The sequence below is a fragment of the Meleagris gallopavo genome, chromosome 14 (assembly GCF_905368555.1).
Source record: "Meleagris gallopavo chromosome 14, MGAL_WU_HG_1.1, whole genome shotgun sequence".
NCBI classification, from domain to species: Eukaryota; Metazoa; Chordata; class Aves; order Galliformes; family Phasianidae; genus Meleagris; species Meleagris gallopavo.
The window spans coordinates 19,547,242-19,566,226 of NC_139417.1; the positions used below are offsets into that span (position 1 = coordinate 19,547,242).

Consider the following 18,985-nt stretch of genomic DNA (forward strand, 5'->3'; position numbering starts at 1 on the left):
ACTAGTGCTGGCTCTGACAAGAGTGGGCTGCATTTCTGAAATTTCCAAGGGCTGCTCTGAGAGTAACGCCTCCTGTTTCATTACACTGGCCCATGTCGCCAGAGGCAGACAGGTGGTGCAGCAGTATTTTGGCAGCAGAGACTCAGTCTGACATGGAAGTGCATGCGAAGCAAAGGAGTGGAATTGAGTTCCTGCATGTGGAAAAGACAACACCCACTGCTATTCATCGACACGTGAACCAAGCAGTGGATGTGAGCACAGTGAGGGGTGGGTGCTTCATTTCAGCACTGGCAACAGTGGGTCACCTCTATTGGTGCAGATTTTTTTATTTTTATTTATTTATTTATTTTTACAAGCATGGTGTGCAGGCTCTGGTTCATGGTAGATGAAAATGCACAGCTAATGGTGGTGATTATGTAGGAAAATAGTGTGTTGTAGCCAGGAATGTGCTCTATCCAATGGTGTTATTGTGCTCTTTGTAGCTGTCCAGTCCAACCATTCACCTATCACAAATAATTCTCACTAAACCATGTTCCTCAACACAATATCCAAATGTTCCTTGAATAAATAGGTTGCTCTAAAAGTAGTACCTCCTATGTAGTTCCTGCATCATTAAATCTACTGAAAAATCTACCTAGGCCCATTAACTTAGCAAACACATTTAGAAGAGTATGTAGCTACACCTCTATGGAATCCTGCCCTCACACATAATTAATATTCATTACAAGATTCATAGGTTATAGTGTTTGTTGTAATATATTTCATTTTATTGACTATCATTGGAAAAAGCTGACTTTTTGGGGGGATGAGAAGTCCTTCTACAGTCCTTAGAACTGAGACAAGCTTTCATAGACAAACAGCTTTCTTCAAGCCTAAGAAAGGTTTCTCAGTATTCCTGAAAGTTTTCCTGACTTGTACAAGGGTATCTTTGCTCTAATATAGACTATAACAAGATCACTGCAGCTAAAACCACTTCAGCATTCTGATGTTATGCAAACCAGATGAAGTGATCTTATGACTGTCACAAAAGTACAGCATGTTGTCCACCTGCCAAGCAGACTACTCACATACTCCAATGTGTTTTAGAAGGATCACACAGGAAGAGAGATGTTCACCTGTTCACAATACCCACCCTCTTAAATCTTCTGATTAGTTCAATGCAGGGAATAAGCTGGGAGGAGCGATATAAAGAAGCTGCACATTTACATTTTCACCGAGAAAACAAAAGAGCTGATTTGCTTCTGATTTCCATTAGCAAATAACTCTCATTTTGCAATGCTATTAATAAGAGGAGGTTGAACAGAACAGTATGGACTTGCAGCCACTGCAAGAAGTACAGTTCAGTAAATAAACGAGAGGTTAGAATTTAAAGAAGTAGGATGCTAAAAATAAAGTAACGCACCTAATGATTGGAGTGCTTTAAATAGCCAGTGGAAGTATTTCTATCAGCCTAACACACAGATGTCAGGGAAGCAACACTTTAAATGAAATGTGACTTTTGATACACTAAGAAAAAAATAATCTATTTTAGTAAAGGAATGCTTTAGCAAGTGTGTGACCTAGAGCAAACCACTTAAGCATTCAGCACCTCTCAGCAAAACTAGTAACAAATGCACTGGTAATTGGTACATCACTTTCACACAATTATCTTTTTATCCTATAGTTCAGTAAAAGATGAGCTGTCTCCATAGCAACTTCTAGAATTCAGGATTCCTAGAGGGATGACTGCATTAAAGTAGAATAATGTGCTTCAGTTACCTATCTCCAAATGCGACCAGAGCAAGGTGCCCCAGGAAAGATGTAAAAATATCCCAAACATTTTGCAAGAGTAAGTTTATAAAACAAGGAACTTCACCAGATACACAAGTTGAAGTTCAGTACAGCAGTTGAATAAGGGAGTTGTTCTTACATCATACACTTCTTATCTTGGGGAAGCAACAGAGAATAAACTACATGACAGATGCTAGCCACAACGTTTAGGTTTGTTCAAATCTTTTACGCTAAAAAGAATCGAGAAAATGTGATTAAATGAATAAAAAACTGTAACAAAGTGAGATTAAGGAACTACTCAGAATTTCAGACTTACTGAAGCCTTCAAACAATGCCCACACTAATTTATAGCTCAGTACATTCATTTTTTTAAGCTCAGGTGTGATACCATAAGAATTCTTAGGGAGTTATTACGCCCAGAAATGCAAAGCAACTAGGGTGAAGTGAATGCAATTCTTTATGAGGTTCACTGTGATACAACAGCAGCTCTGAAATCTATGGCATTAGCATTTGACTATATTGTAGGATACTGTAATGGAGAACAAGCCCTCACAGCTAGCCCAGAGAAATTTGGGAGTCAGGTTTTTTTCATGGATAGAGAGAAAGCAAACAAAGGTTAGATGGCAGACTGGGCAATGACTACGCAGTCTCATGCATTAAGCATCGCTGCATACCCATTAAAAGAGTCAGAAAGAGGTTTTTGCAACAAGCAGCTCCTGCTATATTCAAGCTAGAGCTACATATGCAAACCTATATACTGTCTAGATTAATTTCAGACTAGAGAACAGCATAAGAATTATTTCCAACTCATATTTAGAGATTGTGAGGATTTTCACATTGTGTCAGATGAAGACTTATGAATTTGTACTCAAAGTTTCCAAGCATAAACCTTAGCTATCCTACCATTTCTTAGTGGCCAAGAAATTCAATAAGTCAACTGCTGTATCACAAGTGCAACCTGACTCATTCACTCAGTGTGAAGATGAAACACATTCACATAGGAGACTATTTTTTAATATCAGATTCTTAGCTTTCCTTGAGTTAATTTGCTTATATGACTTTGTATATATGAAAGCGTGCCAGCTGTGTAAATTTCTCTTTTTCCCATTTATTTTTTCAAGAGCCATGCTTCAAAGGACAAGAGGATTTTTTTAAACTCAACTCAGCATGTAGATACTTTAAACTCAGGGAAAAAAATTCTAAGGCTAGCCCTAGTTAAATTAAAGGAAAAGCATGGCTGCTTTCAGTGGACTTGATCAGGCATTTGGTTAGGACAAATCAGGGGCTAAGACAGCTATTGGCTTCTTAAGTGTGCAAATCTGGTATTAAGATATTTAAAGTACTTTCCAGTATTCTTTAGATTCCTGGGAAGTCCCAACTCTCTGCCTAAAACTAAAAAAAACCACAGGAATTGTCCCTGCAGGAATCTTTGCTTTGAATTAGGGACTATCAGTTGTCCAGTCAAATATATTCCATTTTTAGTATAACTGTTGAAAATACAGTTCAAATCTCTAGCGTCAGTGCAAATCTGGAACAAGTACACTGACAGCCATGACTATCCTCAAAATACAACAGTTTAATTGATATTAAAAAAAAATTATATACAATTTCTGATACTTTTTCTCTAAGATATTAAGACAAAATTCAAGAGAAGACATTCTCATGGAAGAATGCTGAAGTAACAGCTTCCCCTGAAGCCACTCCAAAGAACTGAAACTCCAAAGAACTGAAAACAAGGCTCTTATTGTGTGTTTTCTGTTCCATCACTTTAAGTTGAATGGGGTAAGGGGAAAAAGGTCTGTAAGATGATCACTTTCTGTTAAATTCATATTACTAATGAGTCACTTTGAAAACAGAACAACTAATTTCATTCCTTTTTAGTCTTATTATGGGGTATTACCACTGTCTGTACAGATGCAAAATGGTGCCTTTGCCTACACTCTGCATTTGTTACCAAACCATAGCTGGAACAGTGAAATTGCTACAATCCTGCGGCCAAAGAAAGATATCACTATGGAGATTTTCACTCCTTTTATGCATTACAGAAGATGCCACGCACAAGTTTGCTCTGCAAGCCAGCAAGAGCCCACAAGTGAGACGAATCCTGCATTACTTCCATGTATGAGCAATCTTTATTTCAGTTTTATTCCTAAGTATGGATTTTTCCAAGGAATCCCTAGCCTTGTATCTGCATCTCTAGCATGTTTTTAGTAGCACTGAGTAGAAGAATATCCTAAAAAGACAGGTTAGAGAAGGAGTCTTATTTCCAGTTACAACAGCATAAAACTTTTTGAAACACACAGCAGCAACATAGCTATGCTTTAATATCTAATGCTGCACACTCCATATTTTAGTAGGCTGCTTATGGAAATCTATGCCAAGAAAAAATGAATTGTAAGACAGAAACTGTTCAGTTCCTTTAGAGTAAGAACCCATGGTATAAATTTAAAGATAATCTATTATATTTTTCATTTTATTTCTTAGCTTGATAAACTCTCTTCGCATTTATTCTGTAGTGCTCATGTTATAGAAAATACCTAAGCTTCTGCCCATAAAGAAAAAGAAAAAAGCCTCCCTTCTTCTATGCTAGTTTAAATAAAATCCAACACAGTCTCCTTAGAGAATGGAATAGCAGTAAGTTCTGTGAGTCCAGTACAGATATAAGAAGGTCAGCAAGTAATCATCAGAGTTTTAAAGTGCACGGAAAACGCAGATCCCTGACATCAATGAAAAAAGAAAACACAAGAAAAGAAAAAAAACAGCAACACACATCACCTACATTACCTCACAGCTATTTGCATAAGGGTCCAGAGGCAGTATAAGTACAGAGACACAAGCTATCCAAAGAGAACTTAGCAACGGTTCTATTGGATGCTGCCTGTTTCTGTAGCAGAAGAGCAACTTTGAAGCTCAGATGTGCAAACAGCTTTAAAGGCAGATGCATCCAGCAAAAGTCTAAAACTACAAACCAGGTAATCAAATCATTTCCTTTTCAGCCGATTCTAACTTTCCTTCTAAAGATTGCTCTGAGTCAAATAGCCTATGTAATAATCTCAGGGTTGTAATCGTCTGTTTTAAAAATGCACAGAACTTCACAACACTGTGCATTTATATTCTTTATGCTTTATGTTAAGCTAAATGACTTGTATGGTAATATTAAAGATATGTTCCATTCTGTTGAAGGAACTCCACTTACTGGAAAATAAATCAGTGGTAAGTGCCTTAGAAATTTCAGCTTTAGCTGGAAGAAATAGACAAACACTTGTTATCTAGGCAAATAGTAATAGAGAATATGATGATTATTATGTGTCTGAAAAATGTGTGATGGTTTCCTAATGAAAGAAATCTCTGTAGCTAACACAGCACGGCTATCTTCTTAAGCAGAAAAAAAAAATAACGTATCTATCTATCTATCTACAAGCAGTTGCTTCAAATGCACAGAAACAGAGATTTAAAAACTAACAGGCTACTGAAACCAGGCTTTATCTGAAGGCAGAATGCAAGTGCTGTAAATCACAGCATCATTTTAAAAGGAACCCATCGCAAAGGAATTGCCTGGTGGGCTTTGTCAGCGCAAGGATACATCTGTGCACCTCATGCATGGCAACAGTTAATACAGTCTTTAAGAGGGAAATTATTTTTGCCTCTTTACAAAAGAAAAAAGAAAATCTCGGCTTTCAAATTATCTGTACAACATGAAGTTAGATGTTTAAAGTGTTAATTTATACATGTAAGAAAAAAAATGAACAAGTGCCTGGTTTCAATTATGAGGAATTTACATATTATTGGAAGAATATAACAGAAAACAGGAGGGATCTTCATAAGAGTCTTCAGTCCACATGGGAGTGACAAATTTCTTTTTCAGTGTCTGGAATCATGGTCATTATTGCTAGACTTATTTAACGCCATCCTCCTCTCCCATTGTTCTCTCTCCCATGGAAGTTGCAGGAAATCAGAATGCCATCTATCCAACTGCCAGTGCTACTCCTTTGCCTGACCTTGTCTGGCGTTTGCCTCAACGGCAGGCAGTCCCCTCCAGAAGTAAGAGAAAAAATGGGAAGAAGTTCCCTGGATGACATCCTGCAGAGATCTGGGAGCCACATGCTTCAATCTGCCGTCAAGAAACTTGAGAAGAAAGAAGAGATGAATAAAGGTATACATAACACTGGGGACATCCCTCTAGAAACACTGGTGTACTCCTTGGCTGAGATTATTAGTCAGTGTATTTATGTATTTATTTCCCAGATTCCCAGTATACATTTGTTACTCTAACAAAGGGAAGGAGATGGGCATACAAGGCTGTTGTAATACACTGACACAGTTCTCAGAAGAGGCTTTCTTCTCTAAGATCTCCCAGCTTAAGCAGTACCACAGCATTACTGTAATCTGCTGTATGAAAAACAAAAAACAAACAGAAAAAAAAAAAAAAGGTAAAAGCCTGCCACAGTATCTGCCTATCTTTCCTAAGGAAACCCTAAAAGGACTTGTGGAAGACATTCCCCACTTTTAGACCTTGTACCTAATGCTAACTGGGAGTTAGGAGCACTCCCATTCACCTATTGCCTCAACCTTCAAGCTTGCACACTCCAACAAAGATGGGCTTTACCATGGCTGGGAATGTAGAGGCAGCACTAGTGTCAGTCCCCACTTGACAGCTTGCAGGTGCTCTTTTCTCACCAGTCACAGCACTGGAAGCAAATCAGGCTCAGTGGCAAGCAGCAGCACCAAGGGCTTGCCACCAAAGAGGAGCACAGAGACCTTGAAGAGTGGGAAGAGGAGCTGGCCTCAAGTGCCCATGGAAAGAGACTTCCTCCCTCTTCACATGAATGCTGAGAGTTTGTGACATCAAATTAAGATCTGAAATATTAAGCAGAGCTTAAGAATAAGTAAGAGATACCAATAGAGTTAAGAATAAGTTAGAGATACCAATAGAGTTAAGAATAAGTTAGAGATACCAATAGAGTTAAGAATAAGTTAGAGATACCAATAGAGTTGGAAATACTGACTTTGCATTCAAATATACACATTCCTGCTTCTACTCTTATCTCAGCCCTACCTTTTCTCTATCTCATGCTGATGTCTAGCTTCTCCTGTGTACTACTGCAGCTGATCTCTGCCAGCTGCCCAGTATCTTCAGCTCACCTCATTTCAAATCAACACACCAAGCTTTGTTATTGCATGCATTCCCACTTTTTTGCAGCTAGTTCCTAACACGTTAATCCATCCTTAGTAAAAATGGGTCAGAATTGTTTTGACAGAGGCCATCCAGAGTGATCAAACTCAAGACCACTGTTAACAATGTAATTAAATGCATATAATGAATAGCAGATTATGATCTGACATTTTAGTACTCCACAGACTCGCACTTCAAGTTCTTTAGTGAGGATTTATAGGGGTTAATTAACATTATTCTTCTCCTTGGACAGAATTAAATGTGCCTCTGCCACAGTGGCTTTCAAAAAGACAACACCCTGGAAAAAGATACATAAGTGACCTAGAGAAGAGACAGCATCCTGGAAGAAGAGATGTTGAAGAGGCGGCATCTTTTGGAGACATTCAGAAGAGACAGAATTTAGGGAAAACAGAAGGCTACCTTGCCAACTACCTGGAGCTGAAAAAGCGACAGCATCCTGGCAGAAGGTCACTGTGGGACCAGTCCACTGACATCTCTAATTCACAGCTAACTTACTTAAATGAGTTATCCAAGAGGCAGCATCCAGGCAGAAGATACCTGATGTATAAGCACCAGCATCCTAGCAAGAGAAGCTGGAATGATGAGCTAGACCTAGGTGATCAAAACTGGGAGAAACACCAGAACTTTGGAAAAAGGAACAGGGATTCTGACAGCCCAGATTATGCAGGTCCCTGTGACCTTCAGCAGTCTGCCATTTGTAACAAAGGTAGCTGGTTGCTTGACTTAGCAGAAAAATTTAGTAAAGAGAGGTTAGAAGAAAAGCGTCAGCACCCAGGAAGGAGGTCAGCATGGGAGAACGAAACAGAGGAATGAGAAAGCAATTGTTTATCATTTGAATATGGTGAAGTAAAATGACAGAACACTAAAAAATTATATTTATTCCCTTCTGGCTTCCTGCTGCTGACCTCCAAACCTATCTTTCAGTGATTGAGTGTCCTCATTTAAACCAGTGGTTTTGTCACACACCTGAAGTAAAGGAACTGGGAAGCACTCAGCTGAATGGCCTAGGTGAGTAGTGAGTTTTCACCTCACTCTGTGAAATTAAGAGTAGTCAGTTCCTTTATGGGCCTAGAGACTAGAATATTCACGTTATGTATGAACTACCACAGGCTCTTTAATATCTGTTCTGATGTTACTACAGTAATTACATCATTTCCTCTCGTGTCAGTGAAATCAGTACATAATTGGGGAAAAAAAAGAGCATATGCAAACGTTTTCAAAATGAAACTGAGTGGGCTTTCAATTCTAAATGATATGTTAATGAGACCTCATATGCATTACAATCTATCCAAAATAAGAACTGAACAGATAAGGAGACTGCTCCAACTGCAACAGATAAGATGACTGGCTTCATACTTCGACTTGGAACTGAAAAACAAAAATTTCATATAGGAAGGTGCAAAGGGTTAATGCATCCCAGAGCAACTCAATCTCCCAGTTGTGACTTTGGCTGTGTACACCTCACCTCAGAGCCCCCATCCTGATGTGTTAACATTTCAGTCATTCTCCTTGAAATATGCCTTCTCCTTAGATATATAAAATGGAAACAAAAAGAAAATCCTTTCTTCTGACACGATTTCTGATTTCTCCCCTCTCAAAGGAATGTTTTCCCTTCTGTAATGACACTCACAAAAGTGTTTATTTGATATAAAAGATTCAACAAACATAAAAAGTAAACTCTGTGTCCTTACTGGTTGTGCAAGCATACTGTAATAGAGAGAAAAAAAACAATCCAAGCTAAGTCAAAATAAATAAATGAACACTAGGAGATACTTTTCTAGGTAGAAGCTTCTTGCATGCTGGTCAGCCTTTGTTTACTACCTGTATGACACACGGGAACAGACACCCGGGTTAAGCCCGCAGACATTTTGTCACCCAGTTCATAAGGAACTTCAGTTGTTTGAGTCTGGTCTTGGCAGGCAAAACTGGTTAGAAGTAGACTTGTTTTAAACAAAAGAAAGCTCAACTGATCTATGCTGCTCAAACCTTCTGAGTTCCATAACATTTTGCAACTTAGTTATACAGCAAGTCATGCTAGCAGGCAAATCACTGGAGAGGAAAACGAGAATTCAGTGGTCTTGGGACACACGCTTGATAGATGGCTTTGTTATAGCTGAGCTTTACTAGATGTGATTGATTACTATGCACGCACACATGCGCATCTCTTAGAATTGTATAAACAATCATTTATTTGAAATTAAAATACCTCTATATGTATTTGCATGGTCTGCAAACACCAGTCTTCTGTGTTTTGTTCAAGGTTTCTGTTTTAAAGAGATGTCATTATGTGAGGTACGTACTTCATGCACTGTACTAGCAGTAGAGAGAACAAAAATTACAAGTCTGATTTCCTGTTCACAAGTCTAAACACAAGATCTACTGATTTTTTGCAACTAATGCATATTTATTGCAAATTGAGAGTTATTCACATTATTTTCCTGTACATTTAAGTAGGTTACACCATGTCAGTATTTCACTAGAATGTTCTCTTCTCATAATGATCTCTTTCAATATCATCAAGGCATGTGAAATACCTCCAATGTTCTTTCTAAAACTGATTGCTTCCTCACTCTGTCTCAGAGCACTTCCTCAGCTACAGAAATCAGTGATGCCAGTGGGCTTAGCTACCTTGAAGAAAAATAATTAACCACATCAGCAAATTTGACTGAAGTTACGTGCTTCCATGCCGATCAATGCCCAGCATGGCCTATCAAACAATTTCTAACTCTAGAGATAATGCATTGTTTGATATATGACAACTGGCAGACCTCTTCTGTGGACAGGGGCTTTCTAATTAATGAACGCAAAACAAATCCTCTGAGGGGTGAGATGGGAGCATACTGTACTGTCTGAATTTCTTCAGCATATTTTCACTGTAAGGTGCCTTTTAAAACATTCAGGTTTCATTTCAAAAGGGAAGAAAAGATTTATCTAAAGAATACCATTTCATATGCAATTTCCTGCAAGGAATGAATGCTTCTTAAACATCAAGAAAACTTGGTAGTACTACACAATACCACAATGCTTGCTAAAAATATGTATAAAATAAGGGGAAAAAAAACAGGAAAAAAATAATTACCAAGTGAGTAAATAGGCAATAGCAAAAATGCATAACAACATCAAGATTGTGCTTGCAAGACAGAAATGCTGTGGAATGGCTAAACAAAAGCCAGGGTTGAGGAAGGGAGAGAAGGGGGACTGCCTGAGATCACAGTTGTTATAGTGCAGCTGCAAACAGCCGGTTTGTCCTGCTTGGTTTTGCTCATACAATCTGCCATCCTGAGTAAATCACCTATGAAATTTATTACCAATAAATCAATCAATTATTAAGAAGTGTGTTCTCTCAGTGTTGTTAGCAAAAGCAAGCACAGATGATTTTATGCAAGTCTATTTTTTCCAACAGCTGTACTTTAGGCTCTGAGTGCTTCAGTGTATACAGAACTGCCATGTTCAAAAGCTATCACTCTGACAGTTTTGAAGGAATTGATTTTATTGGTTTTGAGCTTTTTCCCCTCCCAAAAGCAAAATCTGATAGGATTTTACAGTAAGTAAGATTTATCATTACTTCATAGAATCATAATTATTATTACATCTGCAATTTCTAAAATCTCCCTTAATTTAGAACAGCTTGTCTGGCTGGAAGCAGCATAATGTAAGCAGATAGACACGAGGAGAGCTCTGACCTATTTCAACTACTTTCCTAAAGTTTCACTTCTCTAACAAAACATCTTTGGAAAATGACACTAACACTCCCAGAGGTTCCTGGGCATACGTAAATAATCCCCATCCCAGCTGTTGAGATGCTGAGCAGTTGATTACAAAAGAACAGTAAAAGAGTCTTCAGAATGAGCTTTGTTTTCAAAAGGAGGGGAAAGTTGGAGTGAACGTACTGTACAATTAACATTTCCTTCTTTTTTAACTGCTCTGACCGTTACTGCTCTATTCCCCCCCACACACTTAGCAGCCTTGACCTCTTTTGCTAAACCATTGTAATTAGCTCATGCTGAGTGTTTCCAAGGGAACGTACCCTTTATTACTAAATTATTACTACTTTTAATGACTCTTACTTGGAGAAAGTTTGTTCTTAAACTTAACACCATAGCTGAAGCAGAGTCACTACCTGAATGGTAGCTCAGCTAACACTAACCTGCCAACCAAAATTTCAAGGTACCCGTCAGGACAGTGCTATGAATAAAAACTACATAAAAAGCAGTCATAGCAATTGAACAGATCAATACAATGGGAAAGATGTTAACAACAAGGGCGAGATGATAAAAGGGCTGGCACAATAGAGAGGTGCTACGAAGGAAGGGAATTAGATTGCTCACCCGCATCAAAGGATTCTAGGTTTGCAGTGGAAAGCTTCACCAAGGAAGAACCTCCAGGCAGAAACCCTCCTCCCCTGGCAGAAACCCTTCTCCCCTGGCAGTCAGCCCTTAAATGAGCTCTAAGAGAGGTGCAGCCAGGCTGTACCCCTTCTTCTCACACAGCTGAATTGCCTTCACCTGTGCTCCCAGAGCTGACTCAGTCCTCTCCCCAGCTGCTCAATCAGAGGTTCAGGCTGTGACTCAACAGTTCCCATAGAGCAATCAAGTGGAGAAGCACAGCAGAAGGGGTGAGGCCAGTGAGTACAGCCTGAACGCAGACATGACAAAAAAAGATGTAGAGGGGGGTATACTTGCTTTTTGGAAATAGATACGTGGATGGTATTCACTCAAGTGCTAACGCCCCACTTTCAACAGAGCAGAGTGAAGACCCCACTCTTATGGGGAAACAAGGAAGGATTCAGGTTGAACATGGAGGTCTCTGATAAAAATAGATGGAGAAGTTCCTTGAGAACACTATTCACTGTTGAGAACACTATCTACAGCTCCCTCACTGAGACAATGCATGTCAGATACTAATCTGATGCATTAATCTTAGCCAGAAGGCAAAGACAGCTCTCGAGTTCATTGCAGTCACTTTCATTTGAGCTGACACTAGTGAGCCAGACAAGAAAGCTGGCACAAGAAGTGCTTGGTGACATGAGTAGCACCTTCCTCTGCTACTCACAGGTAACAAAACATTGTGCCTTCCTCATGTTCACATGAACAGAAAAGATGGCAATCTGGTCTGAAGAAGGGCAAAGCTGGAAAACACACAAATACTCCTGCAAAATGGGATGGAGGTAAACCAGGTATCAATTTGCCATATCAGAGGAATTTAGTTTATTGCCATCATTAATGGATATCCTACCTGAATGTAGGATGATTGTAGAATGTAGAATGAGTATGACTCAGTACAAACATTTTAATAGATGAAAGATATATAGAAAACGTGAAATCATGAGAAGCAAAACAAAGGATAGGATATATGAAATATGATTGTTTTAAAGAAATTTTCACAGAGAAATGTATGCTTCCACCATCAGTTCCCTTTTGACTCTGAAACCACTACTGAAGTGTGAGATGCCTGAAGAAACTATTGTAAAAAAAGAAGAGGGGGAGAAGGAGGAAGACAAAAGAAAAAAGATGACAAAAAATAGAATGAGACTGTACAAAAAATTCTCAGAGACAAAGCAATTAAGAAAAAAACCAAGCATGCCACTAGGAGAAGCTCTTTGGCAGGTTGTGTTGAAGAGGATATCAACAGCAGCCTTGCTAAAGAATCACAAATCATTCATTGTGAAGCAGCCTCTTCCTTTTGTGAAGCAACCAGGTAGCAGTGAGAAGGTATTCCACTTACTTCAGATGTGCTGCTCAAATGGGAATTGGTTCCTAAACAACTGTGTAGGCAAAACAAAACAGAGGCAGCCCAGTGTGGGCCTCCTTGAAATCTGAAATGAATCTCAAACATTATCTAGACATTGTGGTGTACAGATCCTACAGTTACAACACTAAATAAAATATAAACACAGTGGAATTCTGATTTTTCTGCTTCTCTTTATAATGTAGCTGCTCTATTTAAAATTGTGCCATTCCACAACACTCAATACCAATAGGCCAGAATCTTCTGCTGTGTCAAGGGAGCAGATAAATTTGTATGGACAGCAGGCCTGCTGGTACTGAAGCAGTTAAAAGGCACATCAGGTAAACAGGGCTCAACAATTATTCAGCTGCAGCTCTCAGAAATCATCACACTGACAATTTTAATTGATGAGTCTGTAAACACAGGAAAATCATAGTTTTGGCACAGAAATATAACTCCTATCATCCCTTTACAGACTAATTAAACAAGTACTCTTTCTATCAAAATGTTTACTATAAGGCAAACTGAGCACATTGAATATATGAGGTTCATTAAAATTAACAGATTTGCTATCCTTTTATTTCTCTCAAAAAAACAAAAAAAACCCCAAAAAATCCACAACAAAAACTTTAGTTTAGATCCATCTAATCAAAACCAACCAAACAAAAATACTTCCTCAGATAAATGAAAATCAAATCATTTTGCATTACTGAAAATATTTTGTACTACCCATTTCAATTTTAGAAGGTTTACTTTTTCTTTTTTTTCCAATTTATCATTAAATTACAAAATTGAATTTAGGCAAATTTCAAAACAGAACTTCCATTTAGATTGAGTAGTTGTTTAGTTCAGGGCATGGGAAGTTCTTGGGAAGATGATTCGTTTTTCTACTCTTTGCTTCTGCCTCAAAGGCTATATTGAACTCAACATCATAAGTTTTCAGATAGAGTAAACTTTTTTTTTGTCAGTAAGAAAGACTATCATGCAAAAATGCTTCACTGCATTTCTTAAGAAGCAGACAGGAATTATAAAGAATTTACCTCTCTTATGCTGTGATCAGATTCCATTATTTTACATTCCAAATTCCACTGAAGTTATTACAAGAAGTCAAAGAACATAAGAGAACCCAACTGAAATGTATTTCTAACAGGACTGCTCTACAGCTACAGGGCTGACAGTTTCCATCTTCTCACTCTCCTCTTGGATATTAGTAGCAATGGCCAAATTAGCACCAGACCACGTCCTAATATTCACCATAGTAGGTATTACAACAGCTCATTTATGCCATCACAAACGAAGATTATTCCCTACCACTTCCTTGAAATTTTGTTTTGGGAATGGATACCACTCAACACATCACTACACCTGTTGTGCTAACTTTCTATATTGCTTCTATAAATCTCCCTAAGAGACATCCTATGAGAGTTTCTCTAAAAGTGTCTCATACTTCCATAAAGATCCAAATCCTTTTAGACAGATGCAGTCAGTTAATGGGAAGTGAGTTCCTCAGAAAGTGCTAAAAATAATTTATATGCATAAATATGCAAACAGCATTTATGTTTCAAAGTGTTGAATGAAATTCCCCTTTTCAAGAATGACCTACACAATATGGTGTTTTATCTGTTATTCAAAACAATTAAGTTTAGTGAAATTTCATCTCAAAGGCATAACATGCGAAAGAACACAATTAACAAACTAAAGACTCAGTGAAATGTTTGATTTGTAATGAACATCTCAGCACATTACCTTACTCATCACAACTCACTGCAGCCAGCCCTTGTTGCTGTGCTGTTTGAATTCAACATTAAGCTACTAGACTTTAATCATTGTATTTCACAGAATCACAGAATTGTAGGGGTTGGAAGGGACCTCTAGAGATCATCGAGACCAACCCCCTGCCAAAGCAGGTTCCCTACACCAGGTCGCACAGGTAGGCGTCCAGGCGAGACTTGAATATCTCCAGAGAAGGAGACTCCACAACCTCCCTGGGCAGCCTGTTCCAGTGCTCCGTCACCTCACCGTGAAGAAGTTCTTACGCACATTCGTGCGAAACTTCCTGTGCTGCAGCTTATGTCCGTTTCCCCTCGTCCTGTCTCCACGTACCACTGAAAAGAGACTGGCCTCACCGCTATGGCCGCCACACCTCAGATATTTATAAACCTGGATCAGGTCCCCTCTCAGTCTTCTTTTCTCAAGGCTAAACAGACCCAGTTCACTCAGCCTTTCTTCATAGGGGAGATGCTCCAGGCCCTTCACCATCTTTGTGGCCCTCCGCTGGACTCTTTCCAAGAGATCCCTGTCTTTTTTGTACTGGGGAGCCCAGAACTGGACACAGTACTCCAGATGAGGCCTTACCAGGGCAGAGTAGAGGGGGAGGATCACCTCCCTCGACCTGCTGGACACGCTCTTCTTAATGCACCCCAGAATGCCATTGGCCTTTTTGGCCACGAGGGCACACTGCTGGCTCATGGCCAACCTGTCGTCCACCAGGACGCCCAGGTCCCTCTCTGCAGAGCTCCTCTCCAGCAGCTCATCCCCCAGCCTGTATTGGTGCATGCAATTACTCCTCCCTAGGTGTAAGACCCTACACTTGCTTGTGTTGAACCTCATCCGGTTTCTTACTGCCCAGCTCTCCAGCCTGTCCAGGTCTCGCTGAATGGCAGCACAGCCTTCAGGCGTGTCAGCCAATCCTCCCAACTTCGTATCATCAGCAAACTTGCTGAGGGTGAATTTACCACTTCAGTGAGCTTTTAGAATTATTCTACTGAAAATAAGCAGTTACTGAAGCTACAGAGAGAAGCATATTAACAAGAAAAAAGAAAAAAAAAAAAGTATGCTCTTTGGTAGTCTCCCTCTTCCTTTTACCTGACTTACTACTTCTGAATGACAGATCAGGAGAGGACTGAGGTTCCAGAGTCGCTGGGTCGCTGGCCTCGTAGCTTTCAGGCAGTACTACCCTGCGTGCTGCAAAAGAAAAAAAAAAAAAAAAGCAAATGGTTTAGTAGCACTGTGTGCTGTGAAATCCACTGCAGAGCCTCAGCAAGCCCTCGATGTTCTCAGACGTGCCTGTTGTGCCATCTAGTGACGAACGCTTCTTTCATTCTGCACATCTCCTTTCCTGCCCCTACCTTACTCCCATATTAGCAAGCCATACTTCTGATTAGATGAACAAAACACACACACACAGCAGGAACGAGAAAACTGAAATGCCGAGAGCCACACCATCACAGATCCAGCACCTAATTTTGTATTTTTAACTTATTTCCACTATCACTCCTCTCTACATACTTCCTCCCATCCAAGCTCAGATCTCACGGCCCTTTTCTATCCCTTCGGCTCTTGCCAACTTCCCAGAGACACCTGGACATACAGAGGTACATACAGAGGATTCCTTCACTGGCTCAGTGTGTCACAGATCACTGGCCCCAGCTGAGGTCCAAACAAAAGGGGCAGATAACAACAAAGGGACAGGTAGTTGGTTTGATCTGAGGCACGAGCTTGTCTCAGTGCCAGAACCCTAGAATCACAGAATCACCAAGGTTGGAAAAGACCTCCAAGATCATCTATCCAACCGTGCCCACTGATCATCTCCTCATTGCCAAATCTCTGCCTTCCTTGAATACCTCCCAGGGACAGTGAATCAACCACCTCCCTGGGCAGCCTGTTCCAGTGCCTGATCACTCTTTTGGAGAAGGAATTTTTCCAAATATCCAACCTGAATCTCCCGTGGCACAACTTGAAGCCATTCCCCCTAGTCCTATCCCTAGTTACATGGGAGAAAAGGCCAACCAACACCTTGCCACAGCCTCCTTTCAGGGAGTTGTAGAGAGCTGCAAGGTCTCCCCTGTGCCTCCTCCTCTCCATACTGAACAATCCCAGCTCTCTCAGCCGCTCCTCATAAGCCCTGTGTTCCTGACACCTCACAGCTTCATTGTTGTTCTCTGGACACACTCCAGGGCTTCCATGCCTTTCTTGCAGTGAGGGGCACAAAATGGAACACAGTACTTGAGGGGCGGCCTCACCAGAGCTGAGTACAGGAGGATGATTACCTGTTTGTCCTGCTGACAAAACTATTTCTTATACGAGCTGGGATGTCACTGGCTTTCTCGGCCACCTGGGCACACTGCTGGCTCACGTTTAGCTGAGTGTCAAACAACACCCCCAGGTCCATTTCTTCCACGCAGTCTTCCAGCCACTCTGCCCCAAGCCTACAGCACTGCATGGGGTTGTTGTGGCCAAGGTGCAGGACCTAGCAGTTGGTGTTGGTGATCTTCATCCCATTGGCCTCAGCCCAGCCCAGCCTGTTTCAATCCCTCTGAAGGGCCTTCCTTCTCCCACGCAGATCGACACTTCCTCCCAGCTTGGAGTCATCTGCAAACTTACTAAGGGTCCACTCAATCCCACTGTCCACATCATCAAAAAAGACGTTAAACAGGACAGGTCCCAGTACCAATCCCCAGGGAACACCACTCCCGGCTGCTCACCAGCTGGATTTAACTCCATTCACTGCCACTCTCTGGGCCCAGCCCTCCAGCCAGCTCTTTACCAAGCACTGTCCAACTGAAAGGCTGCCAGCTTCTCCAGGAAGATGCTTCTCTAGGACGCTGCATAAAACCCAGGGAGATCGTGCCACAGCAAGTGAACCCTGGAATACATTGAGCCTCGGGCTGGTTCCTGCTCTCTTTCTCCAAGGAGAGGAACACAAGAAGGAAGAACAGTGCCCTGAGTTGCTCGAGGTCCATTCTCCTCAAGCATTATACTAACTTAACTCCACACACACGCCTATACAGTGCAACGAAAAAACCTAGGAGCTCTGTGAGATGCTTATGGCAAAAGGCTTTTTCAGATCCAGACTATTGACCACATCCTGGCAGGTCTGTTCAATCTGTGCTTCAAATCCCTCCAGACAAGTCAGAGAGAGTCCAGAAGTGTACTTTTTACATAACAGCGGTATGAAAAGCTAGTCCATTATTTTTCCTTATTTCTCTCTTTTAAGTACCTTCCTTCTTTACATACAACAGTGATTTTATTTCTAGTGCCTGTAGGGTGAGGATTTTTCATGTTTTAAAGTGAAACTGGAAACATTCAAAAATATTTTTGATATTTATAGCATTAATTACTCCTAATCACAGAACGGCCAGGGTTGGAAGGGACCTCAATGATCATCAATCTCCAACCCCCCTGCTGCATGCAGGGCCACCAACCTTCACATTTAATACTAGACCAGGCTGCCCAGGGCCCCATCCAAACTGGCCTTGAACACCTCCAGGGATGGACGGGGCATCCACAGCCTCTCTGGGCAGCTGTTCCAGCACCTCACCACTCTCACAGCAAACAACTTCCCCCTGACATCCAACCTCAATCTTCCCTCCCTCAACTTAAAGCCATTTCCCCTTGTCCTGCTGTTATCTCCCCTTTCCAAGAGTTTACTCCCCTCCCGTTTGTAGGCTCCCTTCAGGTACTGGAAGGCTACAATGAGGTCACCCCACAGCCTTCTTTCCTCCAGGCTGAACAAGCCCAGCTCCCTCAGCCCGTCTTTGTCGGGGAAGTGCTCCAATCCCCTGATCATATATCAGTTCCGTCACAAGACTTTGATTTCCCATTCCCAAAACCATTACGGTTTTGCAGGGTCGGGCCGCGATCGGGACCAAGGCGCTCTCCGAAGGAGCGGCCAGGCGCCGGCACGGCTGCCCAGGGAGCGGCGGGACCTCCGCCCTGCGGGACGCGGTCTGCGAGGGCGGGCTGTGCCGGGCTCGGTGATCTCAGAAAACTTTTCCAACCCGGCCGATTCTCCGGTTCTAAGTGACGGCCGGCCCGCGGCGACCGACCCGCAGGAATCCGCGCCGCACTTAGGCGGCCGGGCCGTAACGACGGGCGGCTCCGCGGCCCTCCGCGACCGCTTCGGAGCACCTTCGCAGTCCGTCAGCCCGCCCAGCCGGAGCTCCGCCCCGCCTTCGGGCGCCTCGCGGGCCGTGACGCCGGGCCCGCCTCGCGCGTCGACAGCACCGCCCGCCGCAGGGCCGGGGCCGAGCCCCTCCCGTCCATCCGTACCTCGGCGCTTGCCCCTCCCGCCGCCGGGCTCTGCTGCTCCGGAGCACTCGGGATCCACCGAGCGAGTGCGAACGGCGGAGACAGGCCGCGCAGCTCCTGCCTGGAGCCGAGCTAAGGGGACGAGCCGGGGAGCGCAGGGCCGAGTCTCGGTGCTGGCGGCGGCCCCCCCGGCCGGGCGGGGCGGGGCCGGAGCGCCTCAGCGCGAGGTGAAGCCCCGCCCCATCCTCCGCGCGGCGCCGGGCC

General features: G+C 42.0%; 2 protein-coding genes across 5 annotated transcripts in view; one reads left to right on the forward strand and one right to left on the reverse strand.

Annotated features, from left to right (window-relative positions):
• LOC146543448 (uncharacterized) overlaps positions 1-18,732 on the reverse strand; it is a 30,174-nt gene extending 11,442 nt beyond the window's left edge. For 2 of the 4 annotated variants that reach the window (XM_085235702.1, XM_085235703.1), the window contains exons 1-2: positions 17,176-18,732; positions 15,557-15,655 (exon numbers count right to left, since the gene is read on the reverse strand). In XM_085235702.1, the coding sequence (XP_085091828.1) occupies positions 15,557-15,655; positions 17,176-17,194 (118 nt within the window). In that variant the 5' untranslated portion in view covers positions 17,195-18,732. Of the gene's footprint in view, positions 1-15,556 lie in introns of all 4 variants that reach the window. The other 2 variants (XM_085235704.1, XR_014886313.1) reach the window with 2 other exon arrangements.
• Positions 5,723-9,161, forward strand: TRH (thyrotropin releasing hormone). Its single transcript, XM_031555631.2, has 2 exons — positions 5,723-5,923; positions 7,197-9,161. The coding sequence occupies exons 1-2, from the start codon at positions 5,728-5,730 to the stop codon at positions 7,775-7,777; spliced, it is 777 nt and encodes a 258-aa protein (XP_031411491.1). The 5' UTR covers positions 5,723-5,727; the 3' UTR covers positions 7,778-9,161.
• Positions 18,733-18,985: the final 253 nt, after the last annotated feature.